We start from the raw sequence: 20,314 nt of genomic DNA, 5'->3' as shown, positions 1-20,314 counted from the left end.
AAATCTCGAGCAAAATCCGTGTGCATAGTTCCAAAGAATTAATAGCAACTAATGGGAATTGAATCTAAAACATGAAGAGAGCACACCCCAGGCCCAAGCTACCCCCACTAGGCCAACCCTTTGGAGTTGTGTGGTGGTGTTATTGTAGAGGCCAACAAAGAATTTCTAAAACTAGAAAGAACAGAAAATTTTGAAGAAATCGCCAGGACAAACATAATACATAGATTATGAAGCAAAGCGTAGCAAAGACATGTTCAAGGAAAAATATTAAAAGGACTCACGACAAATATTAAAAGGACTCTTTCTATCATTCTGTCTTTCTGTTTTGAATGATTAACCACAATGCACAAAAATTAAAAAGAGACCTAATCTATGAAAACAACCAGAACTAACACTAAAACTAAGATAATTCACAATCCTACAGGGAGAGACCAAACCTTCAGATCTGCTTAACTGATACTAACTATCGACATCGCTGAGCAGAGATCCCCGTTAGAATGCTGCCACTTGGACTGCAAGTGACATGGTTCGATTGCGATCTGAGTACTACGCATTTGTAAATTATCTAACTCTGTTAACTGCTCTACGCCTTCGCCTTCGCCGCCTCAACCTCCCCGACAAGAGTCTGCTCCGATAGCGCGTAAAGCGAGAGATGAAATTGTCATCAAAATTACCAGAAGCCGATACATTGGCATCACGATTCAAATCAATATCTTCTTCCTCATCCCATGAGTACTGATGATCACTCTCAAACAACCCATGTGAGCTGTTGACATGATGACCATTCCCACCTCCACCAAATGACTCCAACCTGAAAATAGCATCACCCAGATAATCATCCACATCGTAGTCTCCAGAAAAGCTGCCACGATAGTTCCTCTCTATTACATAATCTCCCATTACAATTGCCCCCGGCATAGATGATCTAATCGTGCTCATCACATCCTCTCGTTCTCTCTCGTGCTCAAGCCTTTTCCATTTCTCTGCAAGTGTAGGGTCCACTTCTCGTGGACACGCACATGGGTGCTCTGCCTTTACGTGCTTCCTCAGTTCTTTGTAAGTTCCAACGTACGAGCAGTTATCTTGCATACAGGTTCTCCTCTTGGTATTAAAATATTTGCGTGCTGGTTCCACCACTGTCCAACCTTTCACCTGCCCCCGGCAAAGGGGACACAAAAGCTCAGAAACTTGTGTCTTTTCACTGAGGCAACCTAACCCTAGAAAACCCGATTCATCAATGGACCCGAGCCATGGTTCTGCAATCTGGGTTGAAGAAACTTTAGTATAAGCTTTCTTGTACTGCTCAAGACAATTGGAATAGCGACTGCTAGTCGCACACATATAAGGGCGACAACCCTTGTCGTAAGAGGAGCAGAGGAGGAGGACAGCATTGTGAGGGTACTCCATACAAACCGAGCAAGTTGCATCGTCCCACTGTTTTATCTCTGGTGCTTTTGAACGTTTCTTCTTCTGATGGACATCTTTCAAAACCTTCGAAGAATGAGAAGGTAATGGATATGGGGTGACCCTATGTCGACAATCGGACTTCCGCTGCACCTTGCCAACTTTTGCCATTCACAAATCAAACCTGATACTCGTACCAAACCAAAACAAAATAAAATGCACAGTGACAGATCAAACATTCTAAATCAGCAAATTTCTTTTCAAAATTTTGAGAAAAAGCAAACAAGTTTTTGGGTTAATTGTAGAAGTTAAATCAACAAATCGCCTCTCATATAGGACTCAAATCAGTCGAGAGAATTTTTCATGCTATCTAATGTTTAGTTGCTTCTCCTATAATATATAACAAAGACAGTATATTTAAGGATATCCATGAATCATTACCCCCAAGAAAAATATTTCATAAATTATCTCATTATTATTTCCTTTGCAAAACATGATGAAGCCACCATGAGACACTACAAGTCGAAGCATACAATCCTACACAGCAGTTAAGTAACTAGATGAACCGAGTTATAACAACGATCCAAAATTGAATGAATACCATGCTACAGTTCTTATGGGAACCACATAAATTTAGATAAAATTTAGAAAGGAAAACAATAAAAAAATAATTGTGTATACGCAATATGAATCTTTTACATTCCATACACAATATTAGGATATAACATTCAAGATGTCAAGGAAGCCTCAATGACAAAATCTGATCATGTTAGATGACACAAAAATTTGCAAATACTTACAAAAACCACCAACAGCATGACTTAGAACCTCAATTTCAATTAATGCACTGCAACTAAAGCTTCTCTCAATATTGACTACATAAATCCCTTGTACTGTAGAGTCATATAGACATGCAACATGGTAAAGGACAAGGTTTAAAACTTCAGAATCTAAAAGTAATGACAACGACAAATTTGACCTGCAAATAGAACAGAAACAAGTCCAACTCATGTATGATAATAATGAACCCAAAAATATTTAATAATATAATAAACATTAAATAAATAAAAATGAAAAAAATAAAGAAAAACTTATTAGAACAGTTGGATAAGCTTATTTGCCACTAAAGGATTTCTTGAGACAATTCAATTTATCCATTTTGAGCATTTCATTGTTGAAGCATAAGCTTAAGCCTCCCGTAGAAAAGCTAATGACACCAAAATCAACAAAACTTTATCTCCAAGGCTCTCATGCCCCCCAATTTGGGCATTTCTATATGTTTATGTGTTTGCTATTTTTAAAACAAAAAAATAGCAGCTAGGGTTAGTAATAAAGTTACTATGAAAACCTGCATGGAGTTTTCTTGTATTACCTGAATTTAGACTTGGGTGTGGATTTGAATATGTTAGACTATGCTAGCATATCCAAATCCAACCTATACTCAGGTTAGACCTTGAAAACCTTGTCCCTTCCTAAACCAACACATCATTGTCTTGAGCCGGTAAAAAGAGTAGGTGGTAGTAGGTGGTAGGTGGAGTAGGTGAAGTGGAGGTGGTAGTGGTGTAGTGGGTTAGGTTTAGTGGAGTAGGTGAGGTGGTAGTGGTGTAGTGGGTTAGGTTTAGTGGAGTAGGTTTAAGTGGGTGAAGTAGGTGATAGGTTTTAACAGCCCCCCGCAAACTCAATGGGGATAGGAACTAGCCAACTTGAGTTTGGAGAGAGTAACAAAACAAGAAAATACATAAAAATAAAAGAGGATAGGAGACACTGTATGGTCGTGTCAGACCATTGGTGAAGACACTGGATGGTGGTGTCATAACGTGGTAGAGGGCACTGTATGGTGGTGTCATAACGGTGTAGAGGACACTGGATGGCGGTGTCAAACCGATGTAGAAGACAGTTTATGGGGTCATGTCGGACCGTTGTAGCAGACAATGTTGTGACAGTTGTTGTGACAGTTTACGGAGTCTTGCTGGACCCTTGTAGAAACTAACCGGAATCAATGTCGGGACAGTTTACAGAGTCTTGTCGGACCCATAAAGGAGCTAACCGGAATCAATGTCGGGACAGTTTACAGAGTCTTGTCGGACCCATGAAGGAGCTAACCGGAATCAATGTCGGGACAGTTTACAGAGTCTTGTCGGACCCTTAAAAAGTCGCACCCTCAAAAGGTGTGCCCAATTTTTCAAAAGGCGTGCCATCAAAAAGGCGTGCCCAATCCATAAAAAGGCGTGCCATCAAAAGGCGTGCCTATCAAAAGGAGCGCCCATGTTGTCGGCGAGCGCCGAGAGGCGCATGATGCGCGTGTCTGCCTCGGCTATTTAACCAAGGTTGAGGCGGAGGCTGTGCAAACCAGTCTGAAACCGCCGAAAATCCTTTGAAAAAACTCTTCCGTTTCTGAGAAAGAGATTCTGGAACACTCTGTTGCCATTCTGTAACCAACCCTTCTCTGAAACACTCAGCAACTCATAACATGGCCTCGTCTTCCCGTTCAGCTACCCAGAATATGGCCTCTTCGTCCCGTGGTCTGCTCACTCTCTTTCCCGACCTCAACGAGTCAACAAGAGAGATAACTGGTGCGGTGGCCAGTGAACCTCAACCAAGCGCCTCTGGTTTTGCTCCGTTGAACTTTCCGATGCGGTCGGTGGAGCAAAAAATGGCGGTGCAAACTGATATTGAGGCCAATCAGTATACTTTGAAGTCATGTGTGGAGACCATGACGGCGGTCACAAACTTGTCGCACCGGCTGCAAAGTAGAACAAATGAGGTGCAGCAGCTAAACGCCCAACTGGCTCTGCTCCAACGCATGTATAAGGATGCGCGAGCAGAGATAAGTGTGCTAAAGGCGGAAAATAAGGAGCTGAAGCGGAAGGCCACCGTGATGTTCCGATTTGGAGGTCAGCCATATGCTGTAGTGGAGGAGCAGGGTGGAGTGATCGTGCCCAGTGGAGTGGGAAACACGGAGGCAACACTGTCAAGGGCCGCCCAGGACGGAGGTAAGAAGAAGAGACCGGCGGCAGAGTAGAGAAGGGAAAATCCCACTGTGGATGTGGTTGTTTTTGGTTTGTTTGTTTGTTTTTTTTTTTTTTTTTTTTTGTGGGTGTAAAATGGTGATCGGGGGAGCAGCCCCGACATGAATAAAATGAGTTTGGTGTGCAGTTCGTCTTCTTTTTTTTTTTTTTTTTTTTTCAATGAAAAGTAAGTAAAAGATATGTACTAATGAAAAGTAATCAAAATATATATATGTGGGTGTGTGGGTCTGGGTGGAAGGGTTGATAAAAAAGGGTCAAAGAGTACATGGATTGTGGATGCTGAGTGTGTGCATAATAATAATAAAATGAATGAGTGGAGAGAGGGTTTTATGTGTAAATAAAAGAAGAGTGGTGGTTGGTCAGAGTGGTGGGTGAGACATGGTGGGAACAAAGAGAAGAAAAAAATAGAGGGTGAGGAACAGGATATGAGAGCCAGCAACTTCCCTGAGGAGGGTTCTCACAAAATGGACCCTTTTACTTGTTTTCTCCTTTCTATCAGAAGGGCGTGGAGCCAATTCCTTCTTGGTCACAACATGTCCTTTGTTTAGACCCACAAAGAGGCCAGTGTTAGGTTGCTTTGGAGCCATCACCAATCAGCTCCAACGACGATTTTCTGGGAAAACCCTCAATAGAAACTGAGCAGAGAGAGAGAGAGAGACCGCAAGAAGCCTACCAGAGGTGCAGATCATGCTCTCGCGGCATTTTCAGGGTATATGCAGCTCGGCGACACGCATTCAATGCTTGGGTAGCTGGATCGATCGATCGATTGTTATAAAGAGGGGGTGAAAATTCAGATGGAGGCTTTGGGAGACACAGATCCGAGAGTTACAGAGACTTGCAGGTATTTGGCTGAGGCCCATGTTCAAGCAATGCAATTTGATGAAGCAGAAAATTTGAGCAAGAAGACTCTTGAAATCCATCGTGTGCACAGTCCACCAGCATCTCTCGAGGAAGTGGCAGACCGCAGGTTGATGGCCCTCATATGTGAGGCTAAAGGAGATTACAAATCAGCTCTTGAACACCTTGTCCTTGATGATTGCCAATGGACAAGAAAATGAGGTTGCTTCAATTGATGTCAGCATTGGCAACATCTACATGTCCCTATCTCGCTTTGATGGGGCTGTCTTCTCCTACCCGAAGGCACTCACTGTCTTCAAATCATCAAAGGGTGACAGCCACCCTTCAGTTGCCTCTGTTTTTGTACGTCTTGCTGACCTATATTACAAGACAGGAAAGCTGCGAGAGTCCAGATCCTATTGTGAAAATGCCCTTAGGATATATGCAAAACCTGTGCCTGGAACCACTGCAGAAGAGATTGCAAGTGGGATGACAGAAATTTCAGCCATTTATGAATCTTTTAATGAACCTGAGGAGGCACTGAAGCTCTTGCAGAAGGTCTTGCGAGTTGATGGAGGTCTCAAATTGGTTGAGGTCCGGCGGGCGGTCAAGGCAAGGTTGCCGCCCGCCGGAAGGCGAAGAATACCAAGAGCTTAACCTATTGCTCTGATACCATGTAGAAATTTAATGTATAAAGAGAAATGATTGTATTATTGATAGATTGATATATTGAATGTTACAATGATTCCTCTATATAGAAGAGTAGGTGGTAGTAGGTGGTAGGTGGAGTAGGTGAAGTGGAGGTGGTAGTGGTGTAGTGGGTTAGGTTTAGTGGAGTAGGTGAGGTGGTAGTGGTGTAGTGGGTTAGGTTTAGTGGAGTAGGTTTAAGTGGGTGAAGTAGGTGATAGGTTTTAACAAGATTCAAGGTAGGACAAGTTGGATTCAGGATGGTCCAACAGTATGCAGCTTTAAATATGTGTGCATGAGCCCACCTGCATGTGCATGTGTTCGGTGCACTCCCCATATATTAGAACTTCTAAGATGCAATTTTGATATAAGCAGCCAACATGGTTACGTAAAATATAGATATGCATAAAGAATTTTAGTCTCCAAACATGCCCATTTCGAATTCAGACCTACAAAGTTCGCGCGCACCGGGGGGGGGGGGGGGGGGGGGGGGTTTATCAAAACAATGAAGACACCTTAGCTACATGAACTTGGGTTTCGACTTCGTATGAGTTCACAACTCCACATTTTTCTATTTTTTCTTGTCTTTCTTTGATAAATACAACATGTTTTTATGCAGCCCAAAATAACCCCCAAGATAAAGCAAACGCAAATGAGGCAACATTATAACTTCATTCAATAGTCTATTTCAGATTTAATCAAGTCCTAATTTATACATTCTTTAAGCTGCTCTCCATCCAGTTCAGTTTTATATATTTATTGGTATTGCTATGTTTTAGAGGTCAAGGGTATTGTGGTAATTTTCAAATTTAAAAGAGAACTTGATTGAAAAAGCTTCTCCAAATAGCCTTTTAATATACGCCGTGTACAAGTTTGAAGCCCTTTTGGCACTTTTCTTTAATATACTAATCAAAGCAAAATCTTCTCCAACAAGTGAGCTCATCAAACTTTTTATGTGATGCACTTCTAAACAAGGAGTGGTGCCTAAGGTAGTGCAGGAGTGATACCTAGACTCTTAATTCTTTTTTCTTTTTTTCTTCTTCTCTTCAACTTTTTGCTTTATGTTAGCTATTAAAAGCCCATAACCTGACACTATTAACCTCCTATACATGCCTTTAAAGCCCTATTTTACAAACATGAGAGAGTTTTCCTTCAAAAATTCAGGAACACAAAAATATGTCAACCCAGCCCAGGGTTGTTCGCTTTTACTATTCATCAATCGGGCAACATTTACAGCCCTGAACAACACCCAAGCCTATAAGTTTTTCTTGCCTAACTATAACTCAAACTAATAACCATTTGTTACACCCTTAAAGACCCAAACCAGAACATTGTTTTTCACTAACCTTCTATGTACATAAAGCTAAACCCCCTTTCTTTTACACGCTTAAAAATCCTAATAGTTTGTTTGAGCTAAAAAGGAAAGAAAGAGAAACAGAGTGCAAACATTTGATCAAATGGAAAACTTCACTTTATTCCCATGTGGTTTAAGTCATGTGCGGTTTATCCCTCTCCAAACGTTTGAAAATAACCACATAATCCCCATGTGATTTGTGGACTAAAACGCACGCTAACTTCTGTTAACCGAACATGTAAAATGACCTTTATGCCCTCGTCTTCTTCCTCTTCTCTCTTTTAAATTAAACCTGCAAATATATATATATATATACACACAGCCCATGCCCATTCTTCTCTCCCTTCTTCATCTAACGACTGCCAACCCCCACCCCATGCCCATTCCCGCCCAAAGACCAACCCCCGATCATGGCTTTCCCAACAATAACAAATTTGCACCAACTGTAATATCATTATTTTTATTTATTTAATTTTTGTTGATTTAGAGCTCATATTCTCCCATGGCTGCCAACTTCCAGCCCACGCAGCCCATTCCCGCCCACTAGCCATGACCCAATCACAGCTTCTGAATAATCTGATCACAATTCACATCGACCATAATATTTTATTTTGTTTTTTTTTTTTTATTAAGAGCCTCAACTCAACACCCAATTTAACTGATCTTTTCTCCTCCTGTTCAAAATATATATATATATATATATGTTCAATCCTCATTTAACCCCATGATAGCTATATATATTATAATTAAATTGAAATTACTTTTATAACAGTAGAGAGAGAAAATGAAGTGGCAGGATGATCAATCAATGGGGACTTTCATGGAAGTAGACCAAAGTCAAAATTGTTATTCAATGATATTAGCTCATTTTACAGTTCAACAGAGGTATTTATATGAACTAAATGGCTATTCTGATGTTTTCCTGCAAGTATAGATGTTGATGGCTAGGAAGAATTTAAAGGGGCAAGAGAGAAATAGTGAGAGAAGGAAAATGGTAGAGAGAGAAGGAGGAAGTAGAATGACATGTCTTTGTAAATTTAAAGATGTGCAAGGGGTATTTTGGTCTTAAAATATAGCTTACACTCTTCATGGGTGCGTGAGCCTCACAGCTAGTTAACTTGGATGGAAAAGTAGGAGTGCACTTTGGTCCACAAACCACGTGAGGGTTATGTGGTCATTTCCAAACATTAAGAGGGTAAACTGCGCATGGCCCAAATCACAAGGGAGTAAAGTGAAGTTTGCCCTTGATTGAATTTAGCAAGAAAAAGCGAGAAATTTTGAATTTTTATAAGTAACCCTTGCATAGACAAATTAAAATTTTCTTGTGCTTCTTGTCCTTTTTTCAAAATATTAAAAACTTAGTTATTGTGCAAATATGAGTTGTACAAGAAAATTAACTTTCTTGAAGTTTTCACCAAATTTCACGCTAAACAAATTCAGAAAAACTCTCATTTTTTTCTCCTTCTCTCACTTTCCACCACTTTCATCCTAATCAAACTTAGCCTACGGCTCCACAAATTTCACCTCATTAGATATTTCATTATTAGAAATAGATATGGAAATAATGTAAAACATCAAGTCAATGAACGCACTACAATCCACGAGCAATCAAACCACTTAGCATAGTAACTACCACCAAATGAGTCAAGCTCCATCATAGTATAGTGATGTGTTACACTATATTACTATTAACATGAATGAATATCTCATAAACATTGCAAATGACAGCTCTATATTACCGTATGTGGTGACACTACAACATCTGCAAGCATTGTGCCATGTTGAAGAAACAAAGCAAAAATAAAACAACTTAAGAAAAATCTAGATACATCATAAAATTATAACGTTATATGCATTCATTGAGTATGTATGTGGAAGAACAATAAAATAAAAGAAACAAGACAAGAACAAAAATACATAATATGCTTGTGCTAATAAACACGAACACTTCTAAGAAGGTGGTTTGTCCATGTCGAACACTGACACCCGTCAGACATATCCTGACACATGTTGCACCTGCATCCAAACATGCCTTTTATTTTAAATCACACTGAAACACACTTCAAACACTTGAAAGACACACGTGTTCATCACTTAAACACATTAAATGGGTCATCTAGATTTTTTCCAAATGATAAAAGTTTTTGTTTTCTTTTATAATTCAAATTTTTCATTTTTGTTCTCAAAAGTATGGGTGGTATAGAGAATGCATGAGAGTAGTGCTATTTGGACCGAACATCATTTTTTTGAAATTCAAGAAAGTGTTTCACTTGAAATGAGATGAGATGGTGAGGAGCACATCAAAAAGTCTCAAATATGATAGAAGACATTCAATCTAGTTGAAGAAGGCGTGGGGCAGTAGGCGAGGGTCATCAGGCAGATATGTGCTAGTGGAGCCACATAGTAGGCTGGGGTTAAGGTGGGTTAGTTCTTATGCTACTCCTCGAGTTGCACTTAATTTGGGTTTGAGGAATTTTTTGTGGATTGAGAAAAGGAAGTGACCCATGGTGTATAATTATGAAATATGTACAGATATTGAGGTTCATGCTCCAACCATGTAAAGGTTGTATAGTATGCAAAACTTTTCTACTATATTTCCTTTTAAATCACTTAAGTTCCTCCACTTCACGGGGACATTTTTTAAAGGTCTTCTAGAAAGAAGGGGAAAATTGACGGGGAAATCACTAATCAGTGGTACTGTCAAAAAATTATTACATATTGATGAAAAACTTTTGTCTTTAATTATTAATATACTTGTAAAGTTTACCACTTATTTGTAATTTTTTTAAAAAGCCTACCTTGCATTGAAAACTCAACATGACTTTGTAATCAACATCAACAAACCTAAGAAGTTTCCTCATCGTACTCAAACCCATGTAACATAGACCCTCACCAATGGTATGGAAGTGATGTTAGCAATAACTCTTAAAAATGATACCACTAGGCAATACGAGAGAGATTATCTGAAGATAACTGACACCAAAAGAGTGGGAACTGTTTAGAGGGAAAAAGGTACAATAAGGTGAGGAGTGTCCCACCATAGTATATATAGTATAAACTCAAGTGTGGATATATATATATATATATAAATGTTAGAAACCCATATTTCCCCAATTACTGCATTTTCATAACAACAAATCATAGTTGTTAATTACTTAATACATAAACTGAGATCAATATATATAATCTTAAAGATAAAACAATTCAGAAAATGAAAAGACAAAAACAAAAACAAAACCAAATTCTGGAGAGTAGAAATGACATAAGCAAACTGGCCTTGTTTGAACCAAAAACTCTATATAATTCCAGTAAATGGGTCCCTCTTTTTCCATTTCTCTTCGCTGATGGGTTCACAATAGTAATACACAACTAAAATTTAATCAAATTTAACATACACTTACCCAATTAACCAATAAATAAATAAATAAGCAATTAGACAGATTACAGACCAGAAAAACAAAAACCCATTTTGAAAACCGCGAACTTTAACCAATGAAATTAACAAATGCATCATACACACATATCTCAACAACCCAGAAGAAGGCCCTAAAATTTTAACAAACCTAACCCAAATTTAAATATGTCAAAATAAAAAAGTAAAAGAAAAAAGTCAAAACCCAACAAAATTAAACGTCACAGAGATCAGAAATCGAGATCTGAATCAAAATGTACCTGGGATTGAAGGGTAAGAGCAGTAACGTCGATTGACGAGAGAGAGAGAGATATGGGGGTGTGGGGGCGATGGTGGGGTTTAAGTTTGAATGTGGGGGAGAGAGAGAGAGAGAGAGAACAAACATGCGATGTTTGCTCTCTCGCGCAACGTTGCCGAAGGTTGCGTTGCTTCGTGGGGTAGTGAATGGGGCTGCTGATGCCTGATGATGAGATGAAACTGTTGCTGAAATATATATATATATATATACCAAAAGTTTTGACCCTTAAAAAGATTTGATTGGAATGGCTTAAATAAGTGTATTTTTTATTTTTTTATAAAAAGATATATAAAAAAATAAAGAGGTGATGTGATAGAAAAAAGATAAAATGATAAATTATTTTTAAATTGTCAAACTTTGCCTAAATAATAATAATAATAATAGATAATATAGTTATATATTATAAATTTATAAAAAGTGAAAATGAAGGAAAAAGTTTGGCTAAAATTGGGAAAATAACAAGTCAATATATGGTCGCAAAAAAAAATTTAGACTAGTAATAAATTTTACAACAATACTATAAACTTATAATTACTTATCTAAATTTTATTCAGAAATAACAATTAATGGTTCAAATTTATTTCATTCGTGGATTTCATATTTTACTAATTTAATCTTCACTATACATACATATTCTCAGTAAATTTTAAGATTTCAAACTTTTTCTAAATTTTAATAAATAAAATTATAATTTTTTTATAAATTTAAAATTATTTAAAAAAATTAAAATTTTAAAAAAAAACCTGATTTATAAATACCCTTTCTTTTTGTATTTCAAAGGAAGTGTATTTTACAGGTGTGGTAATATGGTGTGGTGTTTTCAAAAGTTAGTAAAAAAGTTATTTTTAATTTTTTTTAGTTTATTTTTTTTATATAAATAAAAAATATGAAAGTTAATATGACTTAAAATAAGTAAGAAGTTAAAAACTGATTTTTTTTTTTTTTTTTTTTTTTTTTTTTTTTTTTTTTCTGCTTCCCAAAAGAGCTCGGTATATCCTGTAACGTAGATGGGTATCGTGGCTCTTTTGAAACGGATATTCGCGAGAGAGAGAGAGAGAGAGAGAGAGAGACTTAATGGTGAGTGCCACAATGTTGTCATTATTCCTCAACGCAGCCACACTATGTCAACATAAATAAATCTGCATGTATATATTTAAAAATATATTCTTAAGATTTGTTTAAATTATGAATTGTTTTTCATAATTTTAAAAATTATAAATATTTTTTTGTTAAAATTTTTTATTTAACAAAATTAATTAAAAAAATAAAATTCATAATTGCTCTCTAATACAATAATAAAATTACCTAAATTATTAATTGAAACATATTTCTAATATCATTAAAAACTATTAATTAATTTCATGATTTATTAATAAAATGGATAATTTGTTATGAAATTAAAAACTTTAAGGGATGAAATGTAATTTTCAAAACTACATGGAGTGATTCGTATTTTAAACAAATTTTAAAGGTGTATCTATAATTTATTCTTAAAAATATTATATTACTTATAATATTATGCAATTGAAACAAATTAATAGATTATATTTATTACAAGTGTGCTTCACACTATTGTGGTACCTCAAAAAAAATTTAAATTATTTTGGATAACCTAAACAAGTCTTAACGGGGGTTCAGTCCAAGCAAAAAAGCTCACCAACCAAATGTTTAGGGCAAGTCACACCCACCTCTATAAAAAGAAAACATCCCACTATACACCTACCTCTAGAAAACAGGTATGTCTCACTCTCACTTGACACCACACACTACACTTTTTAGATTATTTGGCTTCTCTTTCATAAACGAGAACTAACTTTATCATCAATGTTCCCAACCGGCAATCTCAACTAAGTGGCATCAACTATGTTTATTTTTGCAGATTATGAGCCAAACACCATCTCTTCGTTAGATCTCTTGAACAATCCATATGAGATGACTTTTGGGGTCTCACAATTGGCGTGGAAATGACCTAAAGAATTCAATAAAGAGAAGAACAAAAACCATACTCAAGGTGCTCAAACCGATGTTACATATTATTGTAAGTAAATATGGTCAAAGCACAAAAGTTAGTGATCTTGCTTTATAAAAAATCAAATTTTAACCAACACAAGTTATACTATGTTCATTTGACCAATCTCTTTCTAGGAAAGTAAACCCACAGTTGGGTCTTTGTCTTCTTTCTTTTTGATTATGTTTATTGCTAAAGTCCAACCTATATATATATTCTATTATTAAAAGAGAACAACAATTTTGATGTCATGAAGCCACTCCTAAAAAAAATTTCTCAATTTTTCCTAAAATGACCTTAACTTCTTACAATTAAATCAGTTTTAATTAGGGGTAAAATGAAAAATTAAAACACCAATTTCACTTCCCTCTTCCCACTCTCCACGTTTGAAGCAGTTACAACATCTTCCTTGAATTGCATTTTGCATTTGATTTCACTGAAAAGTACTATACAACTTCACTATGTTTTTCATACAAAAATTCTAAAACTTCCCTGTATCTTCACTATATTTTGCATGCCTTTTGAACTTCCGCACCGGATTGATGCTTTCCAATTAGTGCATCACACAAAAGGAACTACATACCTACATACGGTAAGCAATGAGCATCAAAAAACAATGCTTCTATTATTTTTATTTTTTTTTTCCCCTGTTTGCTTTCCAATTATTGCATCACACAAAAAAAATAATGGTTTGTTTGTTTGTTTGCACTATTGCAATTTTTCTGTGTTTGTTATTTAAAATAAAATTCTATGCCCTTAAAAAAATCATATAAAATGAGTGTCTTGAATTTTTTTTTTTTTTTTTTTTTTGTATTTTTTGTGTAATCATACTTTCCTATTTGGTTCAATTTTTTTCTCAAAATTGTGAATCATAAAATGTGTGCAATTGTTTACACTTATACTTAAACAGTTTGGATTTTTCTTCTTTTTGTTTTTTCGTTCCCCTATTTCGTATATTTCTATTTGGTATTTTTCCACTCTTTTTTTTTTTTTCTCTTATTCACTTTTTTTTGTTTGGCCCATGTGTGGAGTTAATATTTGGTTTTTTTTTAGTAGTAAAAATTGTGATTGTAAATTGACAGATGGTGGGTCTCAACCATAATTGTGATTTTTTTTTTTTTTTTTGTGTAGTGCTATTAATTTTTTTGCAGGTTGCTTTATGACTTTGTATTGTTCAGAATAAACAACTTCTCGGGTGATTCTTTATCAACAATTATCTACTTTGACTGTAAGTTTTCTGTATGGGTGTGTTTGATTGGGGGGATAAGGGGGGGGACTATCCACTGTTTGGACTCCATGTCTGGCCTCCCTCCTTATCCGTTGTTTGATTTTTTTTTAGTCCGGCGGACTCCATGTCCGGCCGGACTCCATGTCCCCCATATGGGGGACTATCCTGTCCTGGGGGGGTGGGATTGTTTTGAGGGGACTAATCACTATTTGGATTAGATGCGAAAATGACAATTTTGACCCTCTACTATTTAATTATATATTATATTTAATAAAATTTAAATGTCTCAATTTAAAAATAAAATAATTTTATTTAACTTTTTATTAATGTTTTATTTATTTAATTTTTTAAAATAATTTTTTATAGATATTTTATTAATGTTTTATTTTAAAATTTTGTTTATGTTTTATTTAATTTCATTATTTAAATTTAATAGATGTTTTAATAGATGTTTTATTTAAATAATTAAATGTTTAATTATTTGGCTTCTCACTTTTTAGATTATTTGGCTTCTCTTTCATAAACGAGAACTAACTTTATCATCAATGTTCCCAACCGGCAATCTCAACTAAGTGGCATCAACTATGTTTATTTTTGCAGATTATGAGCCAAACACCATCTCTTCGTTAGATCTCTTGAACAATCCATATGAGATGACTTTTGGGGTCTCACAATTGGCGTGGAAATGACCTAAAGAATTCAATAAAGAGAAGAACAAACACCATACTCAAGGTGCTCAAACCGATGTTACATATTATTGTAAGTAAATATGGTCAAAGCACAAAAGTTAGTGATCTTGCTTTATAAAAAATCAAATTTTAACCAACACAAGTTATACTATGTTCATTTGACCAATCTCTTTCTAGGAAAGTAAACCCACAGTTGGGTCTTTGTCTTCTTTCTTTTTGATTATGTTTATTGCTAAAGTTCAACCTATATATCTATTCTATTATTAAAAGAGAACAACAATTTTGATGTCATGAAGCCACTCCTAAAAAAAATTTCTCAATTTTTCCTAAAATGACCTTAACTTCTTACAATTACATCAGTTTTAATTAGGGGTAAAATGAAAAATTAAAACACTAATTTCACTTCCCTCTTCCCACTCTCCACGTTTGAAGCAGTTACAACATCTTCCTTGAATTGCATTTTGCATTTGATTTCACTGAAAAGTACTATACAACTTCACTGTGTTTTTCATACAAAAATTCTAAAACTTCCCTGTATCTTCACTATATTTTGCATGCCTTTTGAACTTCCGCACCGGATTGATGCTTTCCAATTACTGCATCACACAAAAGGAACTACATACCTACATACGGTAAGCAATGAGCATCAAAAAACAATGCTTTTATTATTTTTTTTTTTTCCCCTGTTTGCTTTCCAATTATTGCATCACACAAAAAAAATAATGGTCTGTTTGTTTGTTTGCACTATTGCAATTTTTCTGTGTTTGTTATTTAAAATAAAATTCTATGCCCTTAAAAAAATCATATAAAATGAGTGTCTTGAATTTATTTTTATTTTTTTTTTGTATTTTTTGTGTAATCATACTTTCCTATTTGGTTCAATTTTTTTCTCAAAATTGTGAATCATAAAATGTGTGCAATTGTTTACACTTATACTTAAACAGTTTGGATTTTTCTTCTTTTTGTTTTTTCGTTCCCCTATTTCGTATATTTCTATTTGATATTTTTCCACTCTTTTTTTTTTTTTTTTGTTTCTCTTATTCACTTTTTTTTGTTTGGCCCATGTGTGGAGTTAATATTTGATTTTTTTTTAGTAGTAAAAATTGTGATTGTAAATTGACAAATGGTGGGTATCAACCATAATTGTGATTTTTTTTTTTTTTTTTTTTGTGTAGTGCTATTAATTTTTTTGCAGGTTGCTTTATGACTTTGTATTGTTCAGAATAAACAACTTCTCGGGTGATTCTTTATCAACAATTATCTACTTTGACTGTAAGTTTTCTGTATGGGTGTGTTTGATTGGGGGGATAAGGAGGGGGACTATCCACTGTTTGGACTCCATGTCTGGCCTCCCTCCTTATCCGTCGTTTGATTTTTTTTTAGTCCGGCGGACTCCATGTCCGGCCGGACTCCATGTCCCCCATATGGGGGACTATCCTATCCTGGGGGGGTGGGATTGTTTTGGGGGGACTAATCACTATTTGGATTAAATGCGAAAATGACAATTTTGACCCTCTACTATTTAATTATATATTATATTTAATAAAATTTAAATGTCTCAATTTAAAAATAAAATAATTTTATTTAACTTTTTATTAATGTTTTATTTATTTAATTTTTTAAAATAATTTTTTATAGATATTTTATTGATGTTTTATTTTAAAATTTTGTTTATGTTTTATTTAATTTCATTATTTAAATTTAATAGATGTTTTAATAGATGTTTTATTTAAATAATTAAATGTTTAATTTCAACAATAAATAATTTCATTTATTTAAATTATGTTTTATTTAAACATTTAAACATTTGTACATCAACATGTTTATTAAATTATTTTAACACCGGTACATCAACATGTATATTTATTTAACATCTATTAAATTATGTTTTAATACGTCAACATTTGATTACATCTACATTTGTTAATTGTTAATTACATCAACATTTGTTAATTGTTTAAACATAATCTGTACATCAACATTTATTTAATTGCTAATTGTTAATTGTTTAAACATAATCTGTACATCAAAATAATTTCAATGTTAATTGTTTAAATAAAAATTTAAACATTTAACCATTAATATGTTTAATTTCAACAATAAATTTTTATTTGTTTAAATAAAAATAATTTGTACCAGTCAAAAAATTTTATCAATATTAGTATGTTTAAATATCTTTTAACAAAATTTAACCATTAGTATGTTTAATGTTTACTAAAAATAATTAAAATATTAAATATATGTTTAATATTGCTATTACTTAGTAAACAATTGAAAAAGGGTAAAATAGTCTTTCGTTCATTTATCCTATCCAGTCCGTCCAACCAAACGTTGGATTCACTGAAAATAGTCCTATCCAGACATCTAATCCCATGAAAAAACAAACACAGGATACATATCCAATCCGACCAAATAGTCCGGGGGATTCACAGTCCCAGGACTCAAGTCCGATGGATTCTAATCCCCCCTTTTCCAGTCCGTCCAATCAAACACACCCTATGAGTGTTATATTTATAATGAGTGTTTATAATCACAACAATTATTTTGTGTTGAATTTTTTCCTGTAATACTATTAATTATACTTTCTATAAAAATTTATAGAAAATAAAATGTTTCATTGTGTTATCCAGTTAAAAAAAAAGTAATTATTATTATTTTTTTGTTTATATCAACATTTGTGTTTATGTGTTTATAATTGCTGTGATTTTATTTTAAAATTGTTAGTTTTCTTTATGTACATCAACACATCCAGAGCATCAACACCACCATTGGGCTATGCCTCTGTAATTCATTCAACTACTGAGTTACAGAGCAATAAAACAATTCAGCAATGGAAGAACATTTGATATTAAAAAAAAAATAGAACTCCTTCAAAGAAAGCTAAAAGAATTATTTTCTTAGACTGAATTATCTCATTGGACTTTGAATTCTCTCACACAAATCAAAGAGAAAGAAACTAATGGCGCTAAAATAGAGAACACCCGTATTTTCAATTTTCTGAATGCATATATATAGTGGTCAGTTTTTGCATTCATGATCGAAATCTATCAACTTGCCATTCCTATGTTTCACTTTTAGTTAACATTAGTAAATATTGTATTTTTTTTAGAAGATTTGTACATATTTTAATGTACATATATTTTATTTATCAATTACGTTAATATTAAATGTTACATTGTACATAATTACTCATATGATTTATATGTATATTATTAGAAAAAAATAATATAAAATTTATATTATAATTCTAAAAGAAATTGCACACGCATCGCGTGTGCCTAGCCGCTAGTATATATATATGCGTATGTATATGTATATATATTTATGCTCATAGTTTTATCAAATCTTTGTTGAATATCAATCTTGCTTGGAAAAGTTAAAAAAACAAGACAAAGTTAGTAGATCTACAATTGGGTCTTGGCACTCTCTCTCCAGAAGAGTGATTCGTAAATCGAAGAACATGAAGGTTACCGAAAGGGAGCACGGGAAACACAATCTAAGTAGTCCATTTCAATGAACAAAAACACTGACAATAACCATCACAAGCTTGCCGAGTCATCAACAATTATGAAGCTAGCTTTCCTTATGTAGTAATCATAAGATCACAAACTCAAGATCCGGCTGCCACAACTACTCTTACTCAAGAACATCGAAGAATCGAATCACATCAATAAAGCTCAATGGAAGCACTACATTCGCACCTCTCAACTGCCACCTTGCCAGGAAAACAAGCCCTCATCCATTTTCCTCAACACCAATGGAACCATCAACTTTGCCACCAATGTCTGCTCGACATGTCCACGCATGGACCTTTGCACTACTTGGAAACCATTTCATGTTAACCGGTGTAGCTTGCTTTTCGTGCTCCTTTTGGATACGACTAGCCCTACAGTTTGGACTCCCGTGGTTCTGAATCTGATTTCACAAGTGCAATGTAAAACAGTGAAAACAGAAAAAAAGTCCAAATCCAACAATTCTTTTCGGAAAATCAATGTTTGAATCAAATACCAAGAATGGAGTGCTTTGCCAGATTACAGAATCGTCACCTAAATATTTTTGAAAATTTTAGGAGACCCATGACTCGTGTCACAGGCCACTTATCCGTCATCACCAAAGTGTCTCGGCTCAGGAACTTAGGTATGAGAGGGAAAGGTCATGAATTGAGCACCTCACTCACCCGATCAAAGATCTACTAATCATAATGTGATTCTTATTTACATTATATACTCTTGTTCTGGTTTTATTTGGATTAACATTACTATGTGACGCATATAAGTATATACTATTTTGCGAATATTGGAACACTTTGATATCATGTTTGTTTGAAAAATTGCTTTTTGATACTCGTCACTTTGAAAAGGTGAGTTTGTATGCACATTAATCAATTTGTCCTAATTTTAAGCAATTATCCTTCATCCACCAGCATTCAAATAGGTATATCATTTAAACAATTAACCTCATGGAAATATGCTTGGCATGGCAACACAAACATTCGATGCAAGATGCTAAAACTCAAAATTGCTCACCTAGTACTCCGAGCCAAAACAAAGCGAAGCAAAGCAAAATTATTAGAAAAATATGCATGCTCCTAATTAATGCAATATGACTAAATACAACGCACACATTATGTACTTTTAATAGGCTCGGCTATGAACATGGCATATGATTACATTCAAGACATGCAATAAAGCAAGTATTCAAGTAATGAATTTGAACATAAATATTGGGTTAGTATGATGAGTCGAACCTTGAATGCATGCAAGATAATGGATGCAAAGCATAAGAGTGCTTAAGTTGAAAAATGATGTTTTATACTAACCATTGTAAGCAAATAAATAAAAAGGAGAAAGACGTGAGGTTGGAAGACATACAACTTATTACATGTTGACCCTCGCATAAGAGGGTCCGAATCAAAGTTTGAAAATTCGAATTAAACTAATTATTACAAAACTGAATGAATAAATAAACAAAGAATTAACTAGCTAGCTACTCTATTACAACAAGGATAATAATGAGAAATAAACTAGTTATCTAAATTAACTAGTTATAACAATTACAAATAAACAATACTAATTACAACAAGACTAATTGTAACAATAATAAATTAATTACAACAATACTTGGAGCATTAATTTACAACATTGATACAAAAAAGGATGCACAAGGGTTGCATGCACAGTGTCCAAGAAATGCTCTGTCTGCCTAGATCTGCCCTGTTTCACCTTCAACCACTGCCCTCTGTTTTCTGCAAAACACACTCTTGAAAGAGAGGATGCTTGTAGTTAAACAAACTTGATTCCAACACCCTCAAGTTTTATGAAATATGGTTTGAAACTTCAACCAAAGCTTCAAGAACAAGCTCTAATGG

At 34.5% G+C, this 20,314-nt stretch overlaps 1 protein-coding gene, 1 long non-coding RNA gene and 1 pseudogene across 7 annotated transcripts; 2 read left to right on the top strand and 1 right to left on the bottom strand.

Moving 5' to 3' along the window:
* Positions 1-188: 188 nt before the first annotated feature.
* On the bottom strand, positions 189-11,244 carry LOC114280463 (uncharacterized). 4 transcript variants are annotated; one of them, XM_082920918.1, is made up of 3 exons: positions 10,984-11,241; positions 9,229-9,327; positions 189-1,588 (listed from the first exon to the last, which is right to left on the bottom strand). In XM_082920918.1, the coding sequence occupies exon 3, from the start codon at positions 1,573-1,575 to the stop codon at positions 562-564; it is 1,014 nt and encodes a 337-aa protein (XP_082777044.1). In that variant the 5' UTR covers positions 1,576-1,588; positions 9,229-9,327; positions 10,984-11,241; the 3' UTR covers positions 189-561. The 4 variants fall into 4 exon arrangements, with proteins under 4 accessions (XP_082777044.1, XP_082777045.1, XP_082777043.1 ...); XM_082920919.1 differs by having other exon boundaries at positions 9,258-9,327; positions 10,984-11,201; XM_082920917.1 differs by lacking the exon at positions 9,229-9,327 and having other exon boundaries at positions 10,984-11,244.
* LOC145821862 (protein KINESIN LIGHT CHAIN-RELATED 1 pseudogene) lies at positions 5,228-6,786 on the top strand (annotated as a pseudogene).
* A 1,524-nt stretch (positions 11,245-12,768) lies between the features above and the next one.
* On the top strand, positions 12,769-19,359 carry LOC145822799 (uncharacterized). 3 transcript variants are annotated; one of them, XR_014364505.1, is made up of 5 exons: positions 12,769-13,059; positions 14,161-14,257; positions 14,858-15,578; positions 16,122-16,218; positions 18,323-19,359. It is a non-coding gene; the product is annotated as an uncharacterized LOC145822799 (long non-coding RNA). The 3 variants fall into 3 exon arrangements; XR_014364503.1 differs by lacking the exon at positions 18,323-19,359 and having other exon boundaries at positions 16,122-16,484; XR_014364504.1 differs by lacking the exon at positions 18,323-19,359 and having other exon boundaries at positions 14,858-15,016; positions 16,122-16,483.
* The last annotated feature ends 955 nt before the right edge of the window (positions 19,360-20,314 follow it).

The sequence above is a fragment of the Camellia sinensis genome, chromosome 3 (assembly GCF_055761805.1).
Source record: "Camellia sinensis isolate YWXY chromosome 3, ASM5576180v1, whole genome shotgun sequence".
Classification (NCBI taxonomy): domain Eukaryota; kingdom Viridiplantae; phylum Streptophyta; class Magnoliopsida; order Ericales; family Theaceae; genus Camellia; species Camellia sinensis.
Note: the sequence above shows the minus strand (reverse complement) of the source record. Positions and strands in the feature narration are given on the sequence as shown.